The sequence below is a fragment of the Oryzias latipes genome, chromosome 6 (genome assembly GCF_002234675.1).
Source record: "Oryzias latipes chromosome 6, ASM223467v1".
In the NCBI taxonomy this organism is placed as follows: Eukaryota; Metazoa; Chordata; class Actinopteri; order Beloniformes; family Adrianichthyidae; genus Oryzias; species Oryzias latipes.
This window is the reverse complement of record NC_019864.2, coordinates 7,638,309-7,664,767: the sequence shown is the minus strand read 5'-3', so window position 1 is coordinate 7,664,767 and position 26,459 is coordinate 7,638,309. Positions and strand designations below refer to the sequence as shown.

General features: G+C 39.0%; 1 protein-coding gene across 2 annotated transcripts in view; it reads right to left on the bottom strand.

Annotated features, from left to right (window-relative positions):
* Positions 1-428: 428 nt before the first annotated feature.
* Positions 429-26,459, bottom strand: part of insc (INSC, spindle orientation adaptor protein) — a 76,061-nt gene continuing 50,030 nt past the window's right edge. For both annotated transcript variants that reach the window (XM_004069393.3, XM_020703798.2), the window contains exons 3-13: positions 24,939-25,305; positions 23,432-23,484; positions 23,229-23,352; positions 21,332-21,445; positions 10,790-10,915; positions 7,023-7,194; positions 6,764-6,942; positions 6,578-6,644; positions 4,689-4,844; positions 3,164-3,240; positions 429-1,115 (exon numbers count right to left, since the gene is read on the bottom strand). In XM_004069393.3, coding sequence (XP_004069441.1) covers positions 987-1,115; positions 3,164-3,240; positions 4,689-4,844; positions 6,578-6,644; positions 6,764-6,942; positions 7,023-7,194; positions 10,790-10,915; positions 21,332-21,445; positions 23,229-23,352; positions 23,432-23,484; positions 24,939-25,305 — 1,564 coding nt within the window. In that variant the 3' untranslated portion in view covers positions 429-986. The remainder of the gene's footprint in view (positions 1,116-3,163; positions 3,241-4,688; positions 4,845-6,577; positions 6,645-6,763; positions 6,943-7,022; positions 7,195-10,789; positions 10,916-21,331; positions 21,446-23,228; positions 23,353-23,431; positions 23,485-24,938; positions 25,306-26,459) is intronic.

Below are 26,459 nucleotides of genomic sequence, written 5' to 3'. Positions count from 1 at the left end.
GTTACTCATTTGGTACCTTAAGTGCAAAAACCGAACCCAATCTCTGATCAGAAAAGTTAAAAAAATTAATAATAAATAATTGATAAATATTGATAGTTTTTTTTAAGGTTCTGAACATAAATTAAAACACTTAAGCATTCTCATTTTTCAGAAAAACAACAAATAAAATGTTTAATTAGATTCAATCAATTCATAGTTTTGAACAAATTAATGTAGGATTTTGTGATTTTAGATCAATGTGAATAATTTTAACCCAGACCTACTTTAACCACATTTCTGCATTTTAAAAAACGTGAAAATGGAAGGATTTAGTCTGAAATGTTTCCCTAAATCTTTAAATAATGAAATAATAATTAATGAAAAAGAAATGTAAATACAAAGCAAACATATGTACCATAAAACACTTGGAATTAAAGCACATACTCAGCCATGGATAAATCATTTCCTTTATTTCATAAAATGCATACAATAAGGATAATTCTTTAAAAAACAAAAGCATTTTCCAAAAGTAAAATGTATATTCAAAGTAGCAAATGCAACAGAATTATGGCATGATGTTTACTAAAAAATACCCAGCGGCCAAAAGATTGAATTTCCCAAAAGCAACTTGCAGAAGAATTACAAAATATTTTTTGTTTTATTTCCCAAAAGCTCAGCTAATCTTTTACCTCAGAGAAAATTACACAAGTGTACCAAAGCTTAATAAATTAAAGATTAACATTATCTGTAGGATAGTTGGTTTTGGAGTTCTTGAAGTGTTTGCCTAAAAAAGTACAGATAAAAACAATAATAAAAGCAGAGTGAATTTTTCATAATTTAAGTAATTACGCTTTTAATTTGAAAGGCCAGTAAAACCTGAAGAAAACATTTTGTTAAAGACTATTAATGCTGTGAGTTTAAATGAAAGAGATTGCTGATAGTTTTGCTGAAGTTTGAGGCAACGGGTCAGAGTGAAGATGAGTTCAGTGGTTTAATGAGCTCCTTCTTCACACAAAGCTCTCCTCCATGTTGGAGCACAGAAGGAAAGAGTCAACTAGGCGTGGTTTGATCAGCTGCTGGTGGTCGGCTACACTGATGCTGCTCGGACAGCCTGCTGCCAGCCTCCTCAAAGCGGCCTGCAGACACACACACACGCATTATGCATGCACAGCAGGCACAAAGGAAGCCCCAACACAGCACGCTGCGTGCTGCAGAGTGCAAGGACACGCATCCACAACATGGTAGAAAAGGTAGAATTTTAACCGTGAAGGCTTGAAATATCAAGAGTTTAAACACATGCACAACACGTCTACTAACCCCTTACCCTAAGTTCTAAAGAAAATCTTTTTTTTTAAATGTAGATACTACAAAAACATGTTGAATATTACAATTAATTTTGAATGGCGAGTGACTAATATGCATGACATCTCTTACCCATTCAGCCAGGAAAGCCCCTGACATTTATATTTAAGATTACAAATGATGTGTGAAAGCTCAGCATCCTTGGAAAAAAAAATCAACATCTAGAAACTCTTAAGGCCCGTACACACCGGGACGAATAATCGCCAGGCGTTATTCGCCAGCGTTTTTCGCCACGTTTTTTGTGTTCACACCCAGGCGATTTTCGTTGACGATGAGCCGAGCGAACATGCAATTTCATTCCCTGACATTAGATGGCGCTTAATGTAAACAGAAATACTCCTGTACACAAGGTGGCGTTGCGCAACTTTACGCTTCTTAAAGTCGCTTTTCACTCAGAAGAAGAGAGCAAGTATTTACGCGCTTGTCAGAATAATACAAAGAAAACATGAATATTTCAAGCACCAGTAGCTCCAACTGGTACTTGGTTCGGGGATATTTTAGAATGTCCGTCATTATTTCTTCGCGGCAGTGTAGACGCTACTTGACGTCTATCTTCTTCGCTGGTATGTGTGCTCAGCAAGGCAGTTTTGTGTTTGAGCGCCCCCAAGTTGTGTTTTACTGTAACTTCAGAAGCTCCAGACACGTGTGCAATAGCGCCATTCTCATTGGTCGAATAGATTTCGACGCGTCGAAAAAAAAAAAACGAACCGAGGCGGGTTTTTTTTTGACGCTGACGCGTGGCGTTTTTTCGCGTCGGTGTGCACACTCACATAGGTGCCCTTTGTTTAGTCACGAGGCGTTAAACGTCGGCGAAAATCGCCGGCGAAATTCGTCCCGGTGTGAACGGGCCTTTAATGTATTAATGTGAGGAAACTGACAAGAAGACGCCAAAGGGGTGTTTTTTAACGCCCACATAGCCCCTGGTGTTCACACTGTACAAGCAGGGAAGGGCTTCTTCTTATTCTACTGATAACTAGCACATATTCGCCACCTAGAGTTGGAAGAGGTTGGGTTCGAAATGTTGAAGCGGTTTAGATCTCAGGATTCTTGCTCCCGGCGTTTTCTTTCACAGCTCGATTCTGATTCATGAAAGACTTTTTGTCGGAGAATTCCAGCTGCAATTATTTTTTTCTCCTCCATGATCAACTTTCCAATGGTTGGAACTTGCATAAATGAAAGGGTAAATCACCACCAAATCCAAGTCCCAGATCGGTCAAAGTTTGACCTGGTTTAACTTGCAACGTCCATTACATAGTCGCACATTTTGTACGTAGAGCTAGAAAACGGGCTTTAACATGTGCATAGCTATTTTTGAGCACAAGAGTTCGGAACACGTATCCCAAAAACAAGCATTTACATAGACTTTTCATCGGAAGTGGCCGCTTTAATGCGTGTTGCCGAGGATAATGTGAATGTAGCCTTAGATGTTAGCTCCAAACCAAAATGTGAATATTAATCAGTCAGCACAAGCAGGGTTTCCTAATGTCATGTAGAGAATGTTATTTTAATGAAAAATGTCTAAACGCATGTCCACTATAGCTCTGCGTACTGAGTAAACGGAACTTTATGATGTTTTTCATGTGCTGCCATACAGTGGTAATTAAATAGAGCCTTGGCTGGGTGCACCAGCTGTTTTACACATTATAGGACAGACTATATGATGACTATGGATGAAAATGAGTAGTAGGCCAAAAAACACATAGCCGAAATAGGCAATTTGAATGTTTGAATGACATATTTTCATGCAGGACACAGAATCATTTAGTGGTTTTGGCAGGCCTGATGGCATACATACACACAGGGGTGCATCGTGTGCACTTACCAGGCAAGCGACCAGGACAGAGTCGCTGTTATTTCTCTCAGTAGGGGAGCGACACAATTGAATGAGACGAGGGACCGCTGAAGACAACAGAGGAGACAATCCTTTAAGGGCTCGCCTGATATGTAGGTGACTTAAAATTATACACATCAAGAAGGAACAGCAGACACATGAGTAATTTACTGTAAATAAAAACATTTACAACAATTTTAGGCAGAAATGCAAAAAGAAAAATGTGTCAATTATGATGTGTTTTCTGTTTTGCTTAGGCATTTTTTGTGTATTTAAATAAACATAAAAGCTGTATGTGAAAAAATGTAACTTTTCTAACTCAAGGGTTATAATTTTAATTGTTAAAATATACACTTTTAATTTTATACTTTTCGTCCATTAGTTGAGGCATTTATGTGCAAATAAATTAAAGTATTTTCCGGACAATAATTCACATCTTAAGCCTTAATGTGAACGTAGCTAATGTGTAGCGGTGTCTGACTGTTTTTGTACATGTTACAAACAGTGTTGGGAGTTAGCGTAGTCACAGGGAAGATTGCTTTAGCGCTGTCTGTTTTTTACCAATTGTAAATTAGGTTAGGTGTTATTGTGAATAGGCTAGCGAAGCTAACGTTTAGCGGTGTCAGACTTTGTTTTTTTATGTTTTACGTACAAAGTTGAGTGTTATTGTGAATACGCTAACGTAGCTAATGTGTAGCGGTGTTGGACTGTTTTTTGTACATGTTAGTAACAGGGTTGGGAGTTAACTTAGTCACAGTAACGATTCTTTTAGCGGTAGCACTTTATAGTGCGTCGCCATTTTGTAATGCTGTCCAAATCTACAATTCCAAAACTCAGTGCCCTAGAAATTTCCCAGAGGTTTCAGTGCACATCGATGCTCATTAGATAGGCGAATATAACCACATTAATTATTTCAATTAATTTTTTTTAACAAAACATCAAAATTTTTATTGTCAGGACTCAGTGGATTCATAAATGGTCGTTGCAAAATGCTCATGTCAATTCGATTTTATCTTTGTGAAATGTATGACATCATATCCCCCGTTTAAAATAAGAAAAAAAAGTAGAGAGCATGGTATCTGAATTGCTTTTCAAATCCAGGGCACTACAAGTGCCCAACTATATAGTTTTTGTAATACCCCTGAGTTAATGTGAATTCAGTTAATAACTTTATTAAGAGTGATGGATGTACCTCTGACTCTTGTTGTGCTTAAGACACTTTATAGTTCGGTACGCCTTATAAATGACATAAGTTCAAAAAGAGGTGATGCGCCCATTAGTGCGGAAATACGGTATTTAATGTTTTCATAGTGATTATAATCTTTATATCTTTATATAATATTATATCAAATTTGAGTCTCTTATTCCAATAAGAGACTGTGTTGTCTTCACTCTTTCTTCTGCCACTCTTGTGCACCCACTGGAGTACGATTGATCTTTTTGTGTCAAGATTCTGTGTAGATGTTCCTAAAGTTCAGTTAATAACTTCAATAACAGCAATGAGCGGTCGTGAAACCTTTCAGCTGGATGGCTGTTTGGGCAACATCAGGGTCTCTGCTCAGACGAGCCAGGGTGACTGCTGCTTTCTGCTGGACTCGCTCGCAGGCGGCGCCCTCTGATGGGCTGGGCGAGGACGGCTTTTCTCCCAGCAGCAGGAGCAGCCGCTCCACTCCTGATGCGCACACAACAGGAACATGGGAAATATAACAAAACACAGATTTATATGTACCATAGTTTTTGGACTATAAGTCGTTCCTGAGTATAAGTCGCAGCCCTGATCAAACTATGCAGAAAGAAAAATGCGCCTTAGTAATATATGGTACTTAAACCAAACACAAAGCACCAAGTAAATGTAAATGTTAACTATTCACTAAGCCAAATTTGTTCTAAGGGATTTTTGATCACTTCAAGAAATATTAAATATCAGAATATTTTCAAAAAGGTTTTGACAATCTGAATTCAAAGTTCAGTTATAAAACTACAAACAAAAGAGCAGAGAAAACTGGAAATACTGACATGATTTTAGTCTAATACAAAAACATAAACAAGCTTAATATTTGCAAATTTGAGTACAATGTAGACAAAGCTGAAAAGCTTTTCAGTGAAGGAAAAATATAATCAAACATTGCTAATAAATTGCTTTGCAGACATTTAAACTTGTTTGTTATATAAAAATCCAGAAAGAAAGATCTTTTTGTTTCAAAACACAGAAAAAGAAAAAGCATTTGAAATCAAATAACTTAAAACACTGAATGTTCTGCACAATAACTGCAGACTTTATGAAATTGTTGCAAGTAAAAGCATATTTTTGATCAATCAAGTAAATGAAAGTGAAACACTGTTTTTGCAGGCTTGATTATTGAAAAACATGTTCAGCATCTTTCAGATTCTGAAAATAACAGGTTGGGATGAAATCTTTTCAGATTTCTTCCTTTCTTTTTTGTGCGTCTGTGTGTTTTTGTTGCTTTGAATTTGCACATTTGTCATTTAAAGCTTCAATAAAATGCATTTTTCACCTGGAAATGTTTTCACATGAGCATTTTTCTAAACCTGCTTGATGGAATTATTTAATGCTGTCTCCTTGCACTCTAGTGGCATTCAGCAAACATACCTCTGATGCCTGTGGGAGGTTGTTGGGTTATTTTTATTATTTGTTTTAGACTTTGGACCTGCTCCAAACCAAAGTTCCTTCATCATCTCTTTGCACTCAGGAAGTCCATGAGTCAAACTTCTTTTTTTTTTCTTCTTACTGCAAGATTCCTTCAGTTTCGTTTGAAGACATTATATATTTTTGGGCAGTAAAACTATATTTCTTTCATCCACTTTAATGCTTCATGTTTCTGAGCATTTTGAGTTTTGTGTTTCTTTTCTTGTGTGTTTCCGAACTTCAATGTATTGCTCCAAAATTCTAATTTTGCATGATAAATCACCCAAACTTTGGACATTCCTTGAAAAAAAATTAACAAAAATTTTGGGACCATGTTTCATCTCTCGATAGAGTTTTCTTCAAGATGAAGGTTTAATATAAGTAAGGAGGTTTTTATTTGTCAGCTTCAATGGAAGCAAGATTCCTGTAAACAAGATTAAAACATCGAAACAGGAAAGATATGGGTTTAAATAATTCTTATATTAAAAATTTCGAACAATTCTGTGGAAAAAAGAAACAATATTTTATATGAAACTATCTAAATTAAATAGAAATGCCTAGAAATTGTAATTGTAAAACAAAGGTAACTTATAAGTTCCCCGATGCTGCCCTCTAGAGGCAAGGTGAAGAATTCTTTTTCCCTTTAGTTATCGAATAACAAGGGAAAAACAAGTTGTTGGTTTTTTGGGGGTTTTTTACAAAACAAAACAAAAAACAGGAAAAAAATAGTTTTTGACTAATAAAATTGAAAGAATTACCTTGTTCTTGCATAACCTCTGAAGCACAAGGCTCCAGGACAGACAGATTGGCCAAAATTGTCACCACCTGTGGTTTAAACAGTACAACAGAATTTTAATTAATTCATTCTTTTTAAACAAATGTTCAATTTATGTATTTTGTTTTATGTCGTTTTTCTCTTCTTTTACAGCCTGTTCACTGTGTACCTGGTCTTTGGAGTACGGGGTGTCCACCCTCTGTTGGTCTCTGCAGGCCTGCAGCAGGATGTGGACGGCGTTCAGCTGCAGCAGAATCTCACACGCCATGCTGTCAAAAAAGGTGATGTTGGCCAAAGCTGCAGACGCCAAGAGGAACACCTCCCCGCAGGAGGCGTTCTCACACAGCTCTAAGAGGATTAATAGAACACCATTTGAGCAGAGGTAAAACATTTTAAAAGGGAGGTGAGACGAAGGCCTTCCTACTCACTGATGAGGGCTGTGACAATGTCATGCATGCTTTCCAGGAAGCTGGCCAGATGTTGGGTGGATGTGTGGTGGGGAGATGTGATCTGAGCTACGACCGCCGCCGCCTCGGCCCTGGCTGCTTCCACGCTGCTCTCATCAGTCAAGATGTCTGCCAGGCACAGAATCCCGTCCACCTGAAGGTAAAAAACGTGAAGCCACACGCCCATTACTACGACACACTTGTTATTTTCCCTTTAAGGATGTTTTATTTGTTGTGTTGGAAGGGAGACAACAACTGAGAGGCCTTGTTCTCAAGATACATTCAAACAAATAACAGAAACTGTTTTGTTGTAGCAAAATAAATGAAAAAGATTTTATAAATAATTAACTATAAGCTCATTTTTCAATGTTTTAATACAGGAAGAAATCTTTTTAAAAAATCAATAACAAAAGATTAGTTGTTTGCACCATAAAATTATCAAAACTTTTCCTGCCAAAAGTGAGATTTCAGGAAGCAGCCATTTTGTAATGAGCAGGAAAAGCCCTTCTACTGCCCCTAGTGGAGTAATGATGATCTGCAGGGGAGAAACATGGACCAGTTCAAAGAAAGTTTGGATCACGCTAATGAAATAGGGGTCTCAGAAATGGCTTTATTGAAAAAAAACTTCCTGGTACAAAAAAATTTTCCAACTCCGTTGGAGGATTTTTTCTTATTTAAAGAAAATTGTTTTACATTTGAAGAATGTTTTAACTATTTCCAAGTTTTTTTGGGCTGTGTGTTTTAACTACCAACATGGATCTTCTATGACAATAAATGTGCAGGAGCTTATCTCGAAGATTTTAGGGCAAAGGCAGGAAACTAGACATCACAGACAGTCACACTCCAAAGAGAATTCAGAGTCACCAATCGTGTTTCTGGAGTGATGCACACAACTTTTTGAATTAAGAGAGAAATGCAATTTTAAGCTTAATTTTTGTAATATATGTCCTACATCATCAGAAATATTCCAGGATAACTTGTTAAAAACCCTGAAAACACTATTTTTATTGGAGTGGATCTTAAGTAACAAAGCAGGAGGTTATTTCGGTTACTGAAAATCGGCCCAAAGGGTAAGCGGTGATATGATTTCATATTTTCATTTGCTGGCAGTGTGCAGAGGATTATAAAAACAGGTTATATCTAAAACCAATCAAAGTGGCAAATGAAACAGCGGTTAACTCGACTTATTTTTTTTTACCACTTGGGGGCAGTGTTGCTCAATAAAAGCCAACTAGCTGGAGTTCAGCCTGCATCTCCACATTTGTTTGAGAAACTTCTTTCCTAGATTGTGCATTTGTGTGAGGCCAAAATCTGAGAATCATTCACGAAAAAGACTGAGTCATCAACAGGTTCCTGGAGTTTACCATCCAAGAAGAAACCATAAAATTAACTCATCACCTGTTCGAACCACAACTATGATCTATGGAGGAAAAGAAGCAAGCGTTGCTTCCGAAGCAGAGGCTCAGCCGCCCTGAAAACACCGGTTTATCCATAAACATTTGAAGTGCAGCAGACTGTCAGCTCTGAGGCAGCTACACCTGTCAGTCTCCTCTGCATGACGAGCATCAGCTTTACAGGCACGTTCCCTATTTTTGTCTCTGTGGACGTCAGCAGCAGCGAGCGGCCCACTGACGTGGAACCATCAACTCTCTACACCCCCGTTCATCAGATTCCCCCTCCTCCTTCCACAACTTTTTTTTTCTTTCTTCCAGCTGGACCTTTTTCTTCACTTAGAAGGTAGAAAGAGATCTGGTTTTGTTTGGTTCTGAGCTCCTCGTCATAAACGGATCCTAGAAAAGTTTTCTTCAAAATAGGAATTAACCAGAGCAAAACCGACCTTTGAAAATGAAAGAACTTCACAAACTTAACTTAAGTTTACTGATTTAACTTAAATTATGGAATTGGTTTATGTAAAAATGAAATTTTTCATGTAATAAGGAAGCATATCTGTTAAAATGTTTATTCATTTGGGTTTTTGGGTTTGTTACATACGTGATTACTGGGTCCAATTGTTCTGATTAAAAACAACAATTCAGAATAAATGCACTCAAATAAAGATTTTAAATGACACCAATGAAGAGTAAATGAAAATGATGTTTAGCAAATTCTGCAGGACACACCTTTCAAATACATTTAAAGAACCTAAACATTTCAGACCATCTCAAACTAAATAAAAGCTATTTCTAATATATTTAGCATGAGTTTTTAACTCGGTAAAAGATACAAGACATTAAAAGATCCACGGCTGAAAAGATGACAGAAATTCAGCAACAGACAAACCCAATTTCATTTAGCAAAAATTAGAACACCTGAAGTTTATGTTATTATGAATACTTAGTACATTTATACTGTACCTGCTAACTAAATACTTCTAAATAGGAAAAATTTAAGTATACAACAGTATATAAAGCATTGTATGGATGGATGGATGGATGGATGGATAGAGTTAAAGCACTAAGTATAGTTGTAATACACTTAAATAGAATACTTTTTTTGCTAAAGATTAAGCAAAAAAAACACTTAGGTCAGATTTAATATATTTTAATAATGTAGTTGTAGAGTTTGATCCAGATTCCAGCTCAGACTAGGAAAACAAAGACTTTCATGGATCTATTTGTCTACAAGTGGATACATTAGAGTAGTAGTAGGGTAGCATCTACTTCACTGTAGTTTGAATAAAGGAATACTCAGAAATGCAATTTGGAGGTAAATTTTCCTTTATACATGTCCTCCATCATGTAAAAAATGTCACAAGAACATGTTAAAAACACCATTTTCTTTTCTTTTTTTTTTTTTTTTTTCAATTACAAAAGGGGTTTATTCAGACATACCTTTGGTTTGTCTGAAGATGAATAACCCCTCTTGTTAAAATAAAATATGTCCAACACAAGAGGCCCTCAGCTTTCATCTGTTTGCCTAGCTGTTGGACAGGACAAGTTTAAAGAAAATTAAAGAATAAAAACACCATTTTCACTGACATACGTCTTTAAAAGAAACTATTGTCTTTCCGAGTTCATCATCTTTAACAAGAGTGATGATTCACTTGTGTTATTGTGTAATATTTCAGCTGGGGATTGTTTTTCATGCGGCGCTGAACATCACAGGTGCTTTTGGGCCTCTTTTTCTGGATCATTCTTTTAACAGAGACAGTTGGGTTTCTTAAGCCTGAGCGGTCGCCGCTGAGCCTGGCTGCCTCTCCTCCAGGACCGGACCGCCAATCGGAGGCGGACACTGGTCCCCTTTGAAGCGCCTTCACACTTGGGTGATTCCAGCTGCTCGTCATGTGAACAGACACGGCTGGAATCCACTTCTATTTGCCTTTCTGCCTGTCCACGCAGGTGCGACGCTTGTTTATGCTGGCTGTACTCTCCGTAGAGAAGCAGGAGCAACAATAATGAGTGTCTCCTTCTCTCTTTCTCACACACACACACACACACACACACAAACACACACACCATAACATCTTCCAGCTCCCTAACGGTCGACCTGTTCACACCTCGATTTCCAAATTAAAAGTATTGGCAGCAGTGAACCAAGATTATAATATTAGATGGAAAGACGCTGCACGTTCCATGTTCACCCTGCCAATAATAACATGACGAGATGAAAAAATGTCATGTGATTTGTGCAAACTTACTCCAACTGAATAACTCTCATTAAAGTGTTTTCTTTTTTTCTTTTTTCTTGTCTTAATTGGAGGAGGGAAGGCTCTAACTTTGCAGAGAGGGAGGCACCAGAGACGGGTTTACCTTGTCCAGCTGGTTGATGCCTTCCTCCACGGAGCAGATGGAGGCCACCGTCCTCAGGGCGTGAGCGTACAGCTCCCTGAAGCGGTCCTGTCTGCAGATCTTGAACAGAGCCACCACAGCTCCTTCCTGAGAAGGAGGAATTCAGATTCAAGCAGACGTCAGAGCTACGAAGACACACAAACCGAAACCTTTCAGCTCAGCTATTCCATTTGGTGATTTCTATTTTATTTATTTCAAACTAATGAAATAAAAAATAAGCATTATAAACAAACACACTACATATGCAAAGTCCAAAATAGGCTTTAGATAAAGATGAACAACTTATTGAATGGAAGGCTCTTTTTTTTCTAATTCAGTACAAACTCAAGTTTACAGAATTACAGGAAATATGCATCAATTGTTCTTGACTCTCTTATATTTATTTCTTAAATCACACTTTAGAGTTGCTTTAAATTTCTTTTTAATGTCTTACATGCAGCTCAGTGAAGTTTAGTTTCTGTTCTCACAACGTATTTGATCCTCTCAGACTCTCTCAGACTGGAAGAATCTTTGGATGCTCTTTGATAATTGTTTCTTTTTTTCCCAACACTATTTGAATTATTTTGAAATCCCCCAGTTTTTAAAATTATTTGAATTTGTTTAACAGTGACAGATTTAGCTGTTTCCATATCTATATTGTTGTTTGAAGAGCCACACAAGGCCGTATACTTGTGTTATGTTTTGCCTAAAACTAAAAAACTAACAACAACAACACAATTACACAGTTTCCACTAAATCCTCATCATGTGAATGAACACAAACCAACTTACGGGACAAGTCATTGAAAAACATGGCGATGGACGTGATCAATACATTCATTTCCAGCAGATACATTCAAATTTCTAGCGCTCATCATCATCTATCAAAGGAGACGTCTGCATCTAATGTAGACGTCTGCGTCTACATTAGCACCGGTGAACATCCAAGGAAGGGACATTGAGAGAGTGGATTTATACAAGTACTTGGGTGTTCACCTCAACAATAAACTGGATTGGTCACACAATACAAAAGCACTGTACAAAAAACACACTGTACAAAAAGAGCAGGCTTTAGCTGCTGAGGAGACTGAGGTCTTTTGGAGTGCAGGGACCACTCCTAAAGACTTTTTATGACTCTGTGGTGGCATCAGCCATCTTTTATGGAGCGGTCTGCTGGTGCAGCGGCATCTCAGCAGCGGACAGGAAGCGACTGGAGAAGCTGGTGAAGAAGGCCAGCTCCGTTCTGGGGCTGCCTTTGGACTCAATAGAGGAGGTGGGAGAGAGGAGGATGGTAGCTAAGCTATCATCCTTGATGGAGAACGACGCCCACCCCATGTATGAGTCTGTGTCCTCACTGTGTAGCTCCTTCAGCGTCAGACTGAGACATCCTAAGTGTCTGAAGGAGCGACACCGCAGGTCGTTTCTACCTTCTGCCATCAGACTTTACAACCTTAGCTGCTCCCAGTGAACCACGTTATTCAACATCGTCGACTCTGTCCTATCTTACCCTGTGCAATAACCGATCATATGATCATCCTGTGCAATATTTTGGAATGTATGTGTGTATATTGTGTATATAGGTGTTTATACTTACTCCATAGTCTTTTTCTTTTATATACTGCTCTCTGTTCCTGTACTGCTGCCGCAATAAGGAAATTTCCCCATCGTGGGACTAATAAAGGAATATCTTATCTTATCTTACTCAGGCCATGGAGCGGCGAGCTCCTGACATGTGGGAGTGGCTAAGGATGAAGCCATTTTGTTTTTTTTTACAGAGGAGCTGTGGATCCAACAATTCCACAGGACATGCTCAACTTTTGATGAGCTGTGTGATGCTGTGGGACCTCCCACCGTGCAGCGCCCAAGGCCACCAGTTCCATCCAAGAAGCGCACTACTATCTGGTTGTTTTTCATTTGAAAAAATTGCTTCCATTGCAGTTCTGCAAAATGTGTCAATTTAAAAAAAAAAACACCTCCTCCAAGCGCAAAAACCTTTTTTCAATAAATGCGACATTTTTCCAAATTGCCATGTTTCCATTAAGCAAAATTGTTATCGCAAATCCAATTCGCGCAATTTCATAGTCAACGGAAAGACAGCTATATGTATGTTTCCAGTAACCTTCCTGTATTTTCATGCACGGGCTCAAGCAGCTTAAATCGCTCCATCCACGTTCTTCAGGCTCAGGTCTGCAGTGGGAATGTGCAAAGCTCCCAGAAAATCCACCTGTATTTTAAGAGGCTGCCATGTGAGAGAGTGCTAATCTTTTCCAGCTGTTTAACAGTTACACCCTGACCATTAAAAACTCACACTGAGGTCGTTTGCTGCACAGTTTTTAGCTGCTTCTTTTCATCTTTTTATCTAGTAGTTTGATGGTTTGCTGTGAAAAAAAAGTGAAAAAGTTCTTAATTCTCCCAAAAGCAAACCCAGACTAACGGTCTCTATGCAGTTTAAAAATAAGATTCCCAAGCCACAAAGAACTTCCCTAAACCTTGAAGCCCTCTTAAGTTGATGTCTCATTAACATATTTTTAATTTTTAGCTTTCTTTAAATTTGCTACCAAAACATTCCCATGTTTCTTTTCCCAGAAAAGACAGATTGCTGAGTAAAAAAAAGCCTTTTTGTTTGAAAAAAATGGTTCAGGATGACTAGATGGAACACAGGGGCGGAGCTACAAAGGGACAATGGGGGGCAGATGCCCTCTGAGCAAAAAGCCTTGCTTGCCCCCAATTTCTGTGTCAAAATTAGTATCATTATTGACAAAGATTAAAAAACAATCAATAAAAGCTTCACACTATTCCATGAACTCTCCTCATATAAGATGTGCTGCTGTCATATTTTTAACCCAAATTGAGGAATGTCATTGTTTCTTTCTGTGGACGGTGCTGTGAGAGCCAAAGACCCCACACATCTGGACCAGGATCCGCCTTTAATCTGTCCAGAAGACCCCCCAACGGCCTACAGATTTGGCCAACTTTGCCCAGCGAGCCTGACAACATAGACGCTATCATATTACCCCCACAGTTCACAATGTGGGGTCAGACCTGCCGAAATGCACATATTTCCTGAATGAAAACAGTGTGCAGGAAAATCTAAGAGCGAGTCATAATAGCTGGACATTTTGTGTTGGATAATGCTCAGAGTAAACAAACCAAAATAGCTCCTGCATTGGGTCTGTGCCCACACTGAGGCCAGGCAAACACAAACCAAAACCACTTGGACCGACTGAATTGTGTTCGGTGTGCAGATAGATATGCGGAATTACTTGGAGGAAGACGGAGCCTGTAACTGCAGCCATTATCCTAATAAGGCCATTATACCGGGCAGGCATGGATCATATTCTGCTAAGGCCTGAAGTGGTTAATCATTCTGCCCTCCAGCCTGACTGCTCTTCCTGTTCACTGCCTACGCAGTATTGGTCCAGCGTGCCTGTAGGAACTGCCAACACTGTCAGACCAGATTGAGTCAACCCTCTGAACGTCTGACCCTCACTTTACAAAGAAATGGGAGTTTTTTTTAGATAAACATTCAGTGATTTAATTATCCAGTTTGAAATCTGTTTATGTCATGTTAGGTATTAGGACATATTTGACCTGGAATTTCTATCCCTGCATGTAACAGATACAACTTGAAAACAAAGTCATGCTGTTGCTCTTTTTTCATTTGCCTTTATTCTGTTTCACACTTCATTTTAATCAGGAGAAGCACCAAGGTATGGTGGCCCTGAAGGGCAAATCACTCAATGCAATCAAAAAAAGCAAAACAATGAATTCAAAACTCCAGAAAACCAAATGTAAATCCACAAAATTTTAACAAAATAAAAAAGGAAATGTTTTTTTTTCCCCGCTTCTGGCCACACACTGTGAAATTTCACTGAATGATCAACCAGTTCTTCACCACAGTTCAGGAAAAACATCCTTCTGCTTTCTCTCTTCTTCAAAACTCAAACTTCATTAACCAATCAGTGTTATCCCCAACCTCTTCTGGTTTCTCATTTGGATTTCTGGAATTTTACTTTTGTTTTTCTAATGTTGCTTTATCATTTATCCTGCAGAGAGTCCTCCCTTAGGACCATTCCTCCTGGAGGGAGGACCAGCAGATTCATAACATTGTTTTTTTGACATCCAGGATGTGTTTGCAGGTTTTAAGCTGTTTTAACTCCTCTTTGCTATTTTAAAGCCATTCTCAAAATCAGCAGTCGAGATTTTTTTGTTTCATTTAAAGCTAGGAGGTAGAAATAAGGAAATAAATGTTAAATAATAGGATATGCCGCAGGTGCAGATCTTGATGGTAGTAGCAAATATTCTAATAACTAAATAATAAAAATAATAGAATTTTTTTTTTTTTTTTGCATTTGGAGAATGCAGCAACGTGAATTTTGGCTGCTCAGATTAGTTGTGGTCAACATATCAGTTTTTCTGCTTGATCACATGTACATCCGTGCAAATACCCCCCCCCCCCCCTTTTTCACAGTAATTTTTGTACTATTTCAAGAATCAGGAATCTTATTTTCAAGTTTGCTAAATGTTGAAGTTAGCCTGGCATTAATTGTCATTATTTTGGGGACAAAAATGAATTTTGGATTTATTAGGATGGGCCAACTTGTGCTAAGAATATTATTCTCTTATTGTTCATAGTCTGTCCTAAATTGAGTCATTTTCACGCCTTTACACCAATTTTTTTTGGTCATTTTAATCTTTAATCAAAATGAACTATAATCATGTCCATAAAAAGTCAAAAAAACAAACCACTTGTTTATAAATACTATTAAAGATACTTATTATTGATTGGGCTGTATTAAATTGAAGCTATTATTATTCTATCTAATAATTAGCTTTTTTAGCTTAGTTTTTTTATTTTTAAATGCTTGTGTGGACCTCCGCGCTTCTAGATTTTGATATGTATTACAAGATTTCTTGTTAAGTAAAAAAGCCTTTGCTGGATCAACAGAAAATGTTACTACTTTCTAGTGATTTTCTTCTAATGATTAGTGTTCTTCTCTATGACGGAGTATTAAGACCACAAAAAAAAAAAAAATTTGAAAAAGTATTATTACAAGATTAAAACTTGTACATTTACGAGAAAAAGAAACGTGTACATCAACAACTTTAAATCTCGTAAATTTAAAACTTTTTACTCTTGTAAATCTAGAAGATTAGGTCCAAAGCAAAAAAGAAGTTGACATTAAAGTTGAGGTGGACCTAAACTCCAGGATGTGCAGGCCATGTGTGGCAACAGACCGATCTTAATTTGATCAAACTGTCTTTGATTCGAAGAAGTCAACTGTTTATTAATTAGATTACAAATGTTTGGAAGCTTCATTGTATGATTTACAGTTTAGGAATAATGTTTTATGCATTGATGGGCGGCCTGCAGGATCTCTGTAGCCTGTTGATGATGTCATGGATTTCCTGCAGCTGTCCCCTTTCTTCCTCCACAAAAAACAAGATTTCCTCCAGATCTCCTGTGTGACGTGTTCGTCTGAAGAAGCCTGGTTTTCAGCAGATTCTTTTCAATGTTTTTGCCCTAGTAAAATTTGATTTACGCACAAATTTAGGTAAGAATTTCTGCTTTTGAAACCTATCCGGAAATAAAGCTGTACAAAAGGCTCCACGCGACATATGTCGCTTTCATCTCCGAGCACGGCTCAGATAAACAGACAACTTTGTTGACTTGTTTTTTTCTCTTTCATAAATGTATGTATTTTCTTCTCGTAAATTTACATTTAAAGTCATAAAATTAAACTTTAAAACATAAATTTACAAGAAAAAAGGCATACATTTAGCCTATGACTTTTAAAGTCGTAAATATAGGACTTTATTCTCATAATTTAACAGTTACGACTTTTTTCCCATAAATGTACGACTTTAAAGTCATAATTAAAAACAAAAATTGTTTGTAAGATTGCTCTAATACGCCGTCGTACTTTTCCTATTTTTAGGCTACCTCTTTTTTTGGTTTACATAAGTGCCAAACATTGGCTAAAACCCCGTAGTTAAGACTTACAGAGCTTGAAAATAAATATACGTGTTTACAGATTTTTCACTAAGCTTTCAGTTTTTTAGCATTAGCTTTAGGATTTTGATTTAAACTATTTTCCTACAGGAAACACTGCGGCTCTGCTGTCAGTCTTATGGCTCAAATGCTAAATAATCATCACTGTAACATAAAGTCATCAATAGTGATTAAGGTTACTCTTTTAGCTTAGATGATGGCATTGGCTAGATAATATTCCTATATTGGAATTCCTCATGAGAGACTAAACCTGTTTCTGTTTGCTAAATTCAACCATTAAACGATGAGATAAATGACGAGCGGTGTATCCCAGAGTGCAATGATGGGACAAATAATGGCCTGCACCTCCCAAAACGCTTCTAAAGTCTTTGACTATTTCTTTTGTGGGAGCATGCTTGTCTTTGTTTGATCCTGAAGGCATTTCCACTACTTTTTAAAGATAATTACCGTAGGTTTTTTTCAATGTACTGCCTCTTGGTAAACAATTGCTTCCATTGATTTCACCGCCATCCCTTAAATTGAGCTTGTGGAGCACATTAACTTGCACATTTATGCTTCTCTAACCTCGTGTTAGTGTGCAGCCGCAGGCTCATACAGTGTGTAATTTCCTTCCATCAAATGGTTTTCTGCTCGGCTGCGCTGACACTCACCCTGCGACTGCAAACATTCAACACACCGGCTGTAGTATATGTATGAATTTCTCAGGAGTGTGTTTTATAGAACAGCTACAAACAAGCACAATTTATTTGAACCCCAATAAGGAGATGTGTGACTCAAACGAGTGCTCCACCCTGACAGAGATCCATTTTTTTCCAGACTGCACTGGATTTGACCATTTATCCATTCCATTTGTGGATGCAATAACGGCTGCTGGACTTGTAATTAAATCCTCTGCAGCTTGTTTCTGCAGTTTCCCAGCAAATAATTTAGTCAAATATGAACACCAAACCTGTTTGCACGAGTTTTCAATCATCTCCAGAGAACTATCAAAGAAAGCATCGCCGTTTTATGCATCCCTGACAAGAGCAACATAATTAAACTCCACCCATGTTGTGCTTGAGCCTTTCCATTAGCACATCACTCACATGCAGAAGGCGGATGAGGTCCCCACCCAAGCATTTAAACAGCTAATTTCTTTTATTTAAATAAAGTGGATGAGTGAAGTCACTACAGTGTGCATGGCAGAGGGATATTGCTCAATTGAAGGGTGCACATTTTGCTTTCTGTGCTCTTTAGCTGCAAGTGGTCGGATCACAGTCCACCAATTCACACACTCATTGAATGTGGCTTTGGGACCAGACAAACAGAAATCTCAGGAACTCCTAACCAGCTCATCCTGCTTAGAACAAAGAAAAGAGACAACATGAACTACCTGAACAACACGCAGATTAATGTACAGAGGCCTTTTACAGAAGAAACTGCATTCATGTTTATAATTTATAGCAGGCCTGTCAAACTCATTTTCACTGAGGGCCACATCAGCATAGTGGCTGTCGTCAAAGGGCCAGATATAACTTATACATGTAACTAAAAGTAATGAAAAATAAATGTAACTACTCCTTAATGTTAACTCATTATTTGTTTATTATAACTTTTTAAAGTGACAATTACATTTGCATAAAAACTTATATTTTCTTGTTGCTCTAGCATAAATCCTTTTAAATTTGATTCCGTCAGGTTAGGTTATATGGACAGTGTTTAAGTCCTAATGTATAGTTGCCCAATCCCATATTTCAAGTCAGATTCCCCCTAGATATGAATAAATACACACCAATTTTTATTTTAAGAAATTAAAAATTTTAATGCTCTCGCCAGCCACATAAAATGACATGGAGGGACACATTTGGCCCACAGGGCTTGAGTTTGACACATGTGATCTATAGTGTTAAGGGTCTTATCCTACATTCACACTGGCCTCAACAAGACACATTCAAGCAACAACTTCCAATGAAAAGTCTAGATATATGCATGTATATGCGAGTTTCAGGCTTCAGTGTTGTTCAGAACTTTTAAATGCATGCATCGCTGCACATGTTTTCCACGCTATACCTACATAACACACAGTCATTGAACAGTTTAACCAGTTGAACTTTGACCAATGTAAAGACTTCGATTTGGTAGTGATTTATGGGTAGCGTCCTTTTTAAAACAAAAATACCAATTCCCAGACAGCAAGGCCTAGTGGGCCCCATATGTCTTAAAAGTGGACAGAAAATGTGTCCCCGAATGGGTTTGTCCACAGTTTCCCTAGTGGCCCTACCTGTATTTGCCTACATTGGCTTAAGTGGGCACTCAGTGGACCCGGTGGACAGGGTTAGAGTTGTTTCACACCAAGCCTCTTCTGAACACCATATGCTAAAACAGCGTTCAAGAACCTGCGTTCAGATCACATGCCATTCGCAAGTGACTGCTCGTACCAAATCCATGCAACACGCAAGGACAAGTTAGGATGAGGTAGGGGAGATGAAGGAGTGTCGGACAGATTTTTCACTTTTCAACTCCTCCAAAAATTGCGCAAGGAGCCGGTAAGTGCTGTTCAAATAAGTGCATGCTCCTCATGCGCTCCTTGCATGTAGCCTGATTGTTGGAAATTAGGAAATTAGACAATCAGTGTGACGTTTGTGTGGATATCTCATGGGCGTTCCACAGACACTTGCACATCTCATACACACCCCGTGCGGGCAGGCTTCACATTCACAGTAAGGTGTTAATACTCAAACCTTACTAATGACTAAAGTTTGTCTTGTCTCTGTATGTCATGAGTGTTTAAATTTTCAGTAGCATTAAGCATATTTCATGATTCACTAATCATCCGTTCCACTTTTATGACATGGAGGAGGTGACTATATGAGCCTCAAGAAAACTGTAAGACCCACTTGCACTTCCCTTAAGATGAAGGCGCTCCTTTCAACAATCCTCCATAGGCCAAGACAACCAAGAAACCTGCAGTACCCGTACGGGTCAAACCCCCATATGGGTGGGTGCATGTGACGAAGGCTTAAGATTGATGATACTGCCCAAATCGGTCATAGGCTCTACAGCACAAGTGTCAAACTCCAGGCCTCAAGGGCCAGTGTCCTCTATATTTTCCAATTAACCTAGCCTTGAAGCTTTTTATTGGGCGAAACACCTGATCCAGGTAATCAGCAGCAGGTAGGGATGGGCTTCTGAAAAACCAGCAGGATGCCAACCCTCAAACCCAGGAGTCAAACATCCCTGGTCTACGGCTTTGTTGAGTCCGTTTTACAGTCACTTGGCATAGACATGACGTTGGGAGGAAACAGTGGCGAGCACATTTAAAAATCTCACTAATTTTAAACCTTAAACTTGGTGATGGGGTTGTATCTATGCTGGGACTTCAACGTTTTTCGTCACATAGGCCCCTGATGTTTCTTTTAACTAAAATAGACAGAAAAGCAAAAGGATCTGAGCCTCTTGCATTTTTTATTATTCTGCACTCCCAATGGAAGAGGATAGTATTGATCTGACAACAAATGTGTTGTGTCTGTGTGTAGGTGTGTGTGTGGATGTTTGTGTGTGTTAACCATCAGGAGAAGTCTTATCGAAACAATTCCAGCAGTGATCAGACAACTAATGGCTGATTTAGACATGTTGTCTGATCTATTCTTATCTGTAAATGAAACTGCCTTCTAGCTGGTTCTGACAATGAAGTCTTACCTGATGTAGTCCTAACAGGATGGAATGTATGTGTTCTTACATAGAATCAGGCTCTGTATTCCAAAACAGGCCTCCATTAAAACAAAAAGAAGTCCAAACAATTGAATCAGTTAGTTCAAAAGGGGCCCAAGTCCACAATTTTTAAAAATAGAGATTAAATGTTCTATGATCTTCAAGGGAAAAGCTATCCGATTATGTGCAAAAAAGTCCCAAGTCCCAAGTCAGTTGTAATGGATTGACTTTGCTTGACATTTAACCCTTGTGCTATCTTAGGTGACCCCACCCTTATTTTGACGTGTTACTCCTACCATGACAAAGGTGGATAAAGGCGGAAAGATTCCATGTCATCCATGGACACCAGTGAAGATCACAAATCATTGAAGAAAAAAGGTTCAGAGCACTGTCTAGTGGGTCAAGATGACCCAACTCCCAGGATAGCACAAGGGTTACAATGCATTAAGTGCAAAATTCCTGGACTTGGGCCTCTCTTGCAAGGGTTTTGCTTTATTCCATAGATGGCAGCACTAGTTATCCAATACGGCAGCATCCCGTTTAATTCAAGAAGGGCCCAAGTCCAGAGACTTTAGTTTGCTAGTCCTCTGAAATTATAAAAGTGAGGTGCTTCATATTATAGCATTTGTAAGCTATGAACTGGTGCTAAATCTGGGTAAAGCGTTAATAATTTGGTGTAGCCTCCCTTTAAGCTATGCAATTGAAATCATTTCCTGGAAAAACAAACCTCTTTGACTTGGGCCCCTTTTGAACTAACCAATTCAATTGTACATTATATCCCCAGTCAACACAAGATTGGACAAACAGACATTTCCACAGTACCTTTGCAATGATGCTGCAGAGCTGAGGTCCATCCTGGGTTAGAGACAAGAGGTTGTTTATGGAAGTACCAATGGTAGAAGTGCTATCTGAAGACTCAATCTGTTTGATCAGGACCTGAGAAAGGTTGAGCATTCTGGTTAAAGACATAAACCGATCTAAATCATTTTAACCCTTATCAGCAGAGATATTGCCGAGGACACTTTAATAATACACGCTTTTGACATACCGTAAATCTTTGAGAGTTGACGTGAAGAATATCAATTCACTGATTCTGATGTGAAGAAAAGCGGCTTTTCGTATCGGCTACAGTGGGGCAAAAAAGTATTTAGTCATCCACCAATTGTTCAAGTTCTCCCACTTAAAAAGATAAGAAAAGTCTGTCCAGAAAATCACATTGTCTAATTTTTAAAGAATTTATTTGTAAATAATGGTGAAAAATAAGTATTTGGTCACCTACAAACAAGCAAGATTTCTGGCTCTGACAGACCTGTAACTTCTTCCGTAAGAGGATCCCCTGTCCTCCACTCGTTACCTGTATTAATGCCTCCTGTTTGAACTCTTTATCTATATTGAAGGAGCAATGATTAGGAAATGGAAGACATACAAGACCACTGATAATCTCCCTCCATCTGGGGCTCCCAGTAAGATCTCACCCTTTAGGGTCAAAATGATCACAAGAACAGTGAGCAAAAATCCCAGAACCACATGGGGGACCTAGTGAATGACCTGCAGAGAGCTGGGACCAAAGTGACAAAGACTACCATCAGTAAGAACTCTACTCGTCGTGTTTGGAGGAGAAAATATGCTGAGTTGAATCCAAAGAACACCATTCCTACTGTAAAGCATGGGGGTGAAAACATCATGCATTGTGGCTGTTTTTCAGCAAAGGCACCAGGACGACTGATCCATGTAAAGGAAAGAATGAATGGGCCATGTATCCTCAGATTTTGAGTGAAAACCTCCATCCATCAGCAAAGGCATTGAAGAAAATGTAGCTGAGTCTATCAGCATGACAACAGTCCCAAACACAAACGCCCGGGTAACGAAGGAGTGGCTTCCTAAGAAGCATTTCAGGGTCCTGGAGTGTCCTAGCCAGTCTCCAGATCTCAACCCTATAGAAAATCTTTGGAGGGAGTTGAAAGTCTGTGTTGCCCAGCGATGGCACCAAAACATTACTGCTTTAGAGGAGATCTGCATGGAGGAATCGGCCAAAATACCAGCAACAGTTTTTGAAAACCTTGTGAAGACGTAAAGAAAATGTTTGACTGCTGTCATTGCTAACAAAGTGTTTGTAACAAAGTGTTGCGTTGAACTTTGGTTATTGACAAAATACTTATTTTCCACCATAAAAACATACAAATAAATTCTCTAAAATCAGACAATGTGATTTTCTGTATTTTTTGTTTTCTCATTTTGTCTCTCATAGTTGAGATATACCTTTGTCAAAAATGATAGGCCTTTCTCATCTTTTTAAGTGGGAAAACACAATTGGTGGCTGAATAACTACTATTTTGCCCCACTGAATACAACACACTAATGTTAAGTGTTGCTCAATGGCACAAAGCCGCTTTTCTCTACCACAGAATTCGCTGATTTATGTTAATTGAGTAAACAGTTGAAGAGTGACAGTAGTCGAAAGCATGTCAACACTGGAGCTAAAGCTCCATTGTTAAAAGTTTGAGCGGGTAACAAGTAGATTACAGGTTATATTTCACTGAATTCACACAAATCAGGTAATCAATAGCATTTATAGTGAAATGGGTAGTAGACATATTTATGGCCCTGATACATCACAGCTCTGTATTGGAAGACTGACGATGTGTGTAAGGGGAAGACTTGTTAAGCAGGGATACATTACAAAGTGTTGTTGATATGGACTGTGGACAAAGTTGCATACCTGGATTTCATTGGCTAAAGCCATGTCAATCATGTTGCTGAACGAATCACTGACATCTGTGAGGATTTCATGGATGGCCTCTCTCATTGATTTTAGGAAGAATTCATCATCTGTGTGAAGGCACCTGCAAGCGACAAAACACTCAACTGTTTAGCATAAACACGTGCATTACAAACTTCACAACGACAAAACGCCAGGGTTACCTCTCTGTAATGTTGGTAAGCTCCATGCACTTCTCCAGCAAGGATTTCTCATACTGCAACATAGGAGACGGACAAAAACATTACTAATCAAGAATTATTGTTGATCATCATAAATGGCGTCCACTTTTGTAGCGCTTTTCTACCTTCTTTTAAGGCCCAAAGCACTTTTACTTTTTCACTAATGCAAACACACACATTCACTGCCAAACACTGGAACCAACTAAGGTTGGGCAATACTAGGGATTTGGGTATTGATCCGATGCCAAATAATTACGGGGCTAGTATTGCCGATATCAATAACAATATTGATGCCTTTTTCTTGAAATGTCGTATTTTAGAATATTTCCCTAAACACTTTTTGTTAATTAAGTGTATAATAAAAAATGGGACAGAGACTTCTGGCAAATAAAAACGTTAATTTTATAATTGCAACAATCTGAACTGAACAAACGTCAAATATAGAACATGTTATACCATAGTAAAAGAAGAAAACAGTAACAAGTGCAAAAAAAAGCAAAAATGAAACTAGAAGGAACTGCATTTCCAGAAGAAAATGCAGGGTTGATTGCTATATTGCTGAATGAAAACGTAATTTGCTGAAGAAATGGCTGAATGGTTGAAAATTTGAAGATGTTGCTAACATGGTTAAAAGTGCTAGCATTGTGATCAGCATCATCAACTCACTCAGAAAAACCCAATGCTTAAGCTAATTAGCTAAGCTAAAGAGCTACATGTGATAAGTTGATAGAAAATCCACTTTCTTTCAAATGGGCGGCGTTTCTATTCATTTTATCTTCATAGCAACCATTTTAAACGAAAAAAAGAAAATTTTTGGACATCCTAAGCAACAGAGGTTGTTTGCTAACCACGCCCACATTCCTCATATGTCCGTATTCAGTACGTTTCAATGTGTTCAGTTCCAGCCATGGATGCATGGATTCAATTTTCACAGTATTCCATTGAAAAACATGCGAGTTATAAGAGTTCGCTACTTTTGCGAGCTAGCCACAAGGAAAATCTATAACTTCTAATTGCAACATTTTTTCCACAGTAGCTTTTCATTGATACCCGAGAAGTTACAAGACGAAATCTCAATGAATACGTTTCCCAACGTTTAACTCCCAACAAGAAGTTAAATGTAAAAATCGCCTCATATTTTGGCAAAAAATGGCCACCAAACCGTAGGTCATGTCGCCATCCCATAATGATTTCAAAACTGATGTTGTAGTCAAAAGCATGTTTAGCATTTTAACGTTTTAATGGTGTCTCTAGGTAAAAGTATGTTGAAGTTATATTGGTTGAAAGAAGCATAGGCTTTCAATGGAGGGCAGTTCAGTTTCTTGCCCAAGGACACTTCGACACATGGGCAGGTAAGGCAGGAACTGAACCTGCTATCCTCTGATCAGAGGTTCAACGCTCTACCACTGCACTAGGGCCACCCAGGCAAGTAACAATTGTCTGTTCTCTGATATAAGTTTGCTCAATATAACTTCTCATCCACCATTACCTTTTGCATCTCAGGTGGGATGCTCCGAGCAGCACCATACTCATGCACCAGAGAGCGCACGTGGCAGTTTGCGCGCACAGCTGTACTGTGGACCCTCTGCCAGCGGCCTTTCTCCAGCCTCTGGAACATTTTTCCTAGCTCTGTGCTAACGACGAGCGCTCGACGAAGAAGAGTCTGCAGGTTGTTCCTAGCAACATGGTCCCCTGCACTGACCCCGGAGGTCAAAACCAGCTCTCCGTGTTGGGAGTCCTCCTCCACCCCAATGGGTTTGGCCTGGAGAACACACATGCACTCCACTTCCGTCATGTGGCGGAGGTCATCCATCCAGCGTTGGACCGAATCAACCTGTAGAGACTGCGTGCGGGTACTGCGGAAGAAAAGAACAGAAAGCGTGTTCAGAGTTAACATTATAGTAACAGCCAGATGAGCCAGGATATCATTTTAGGCCATAAGGTGAGGATTTTAAAGCAGAAATGGCTACTTAAAATATGCTTGCTTGCTTGCTCGGTCAGAGACACGATAACCCCCCTGAGAAACAAAAAACTGTTCACACCGTTTAATGTGTACTGTGGACACTCGTTTATTGGGGAAGATGCATTACAAAAATAAGCTTTAAAGGCAGAAATCAGTAAATTGATCAACTTCCTTTTTTACAGTTGTTATAGATGTTTTAAAGCTGTAAAAGTATACACTGCACACTTTTGTCAGATAGACATTTGAACATTTATACAATTTAAACCATCACAGAAAAATGATTACAGTAGGAAAACAAAGATCTGATCAAGACTGACAATTAATGTAAATTTGGCAAACTGAGCTCGTTCTGTACAGGCGACAGGAGGAGACAAGAACAGCCACTCAGACATTTGCGAGCCTCAGACATTTGCGAGCACTGTGATAATAATCTACCCGACAGCTACATGCACGCACTGTGGTTCTGCACTCCTGTCCAGGCTCTCTGGCAGCAGGTATGTGCCGATTTATCAGTCTGGCTTAAGGTTTCAATCACTGCCTCACCGTCACTTTGTGTGCTTGGTGACATGAGTGCCATCGATATAGAAGAAGGATTAGCATCTATCATTTTCATAACTCTTTGTATTGCCAAAAAAACTATTTTAATAAATTGGAAAAACAAGAAAAATATAAACATAAGTCAACACAGAAATCTGCTGTTTGATCATATCAGCTTGGAAAAAATGTCAGCCCAAAGCTCAAGTAACTTTGAAAGAATTCAGTCTCTCTGGTCTCCTGTGGTTGACTCCATGACTTAGGGGGTGGAGGGCTTGGTCGTCGCTGCTCCTTGCCCTTCTGCCGTGGTTTGGGGTGGGGGTCGGGGCTTCCAGTGCCTGGCGGGGGCGGTGGGGGGCTCCGTTGGTCGGGGGGTCGGGTCCGGTGCCTGGGTGGGGCGGGCTGGGGCGCTGCGTGGTCCTCTGGGCTTGGGTGCGGGGGTGCGTGGTGGGGGGGTGGGGTGGTGGTCTGGCTTGGCTTGGGGGGGTGGTCCCTTTGCCTGTGCTGGGGGGG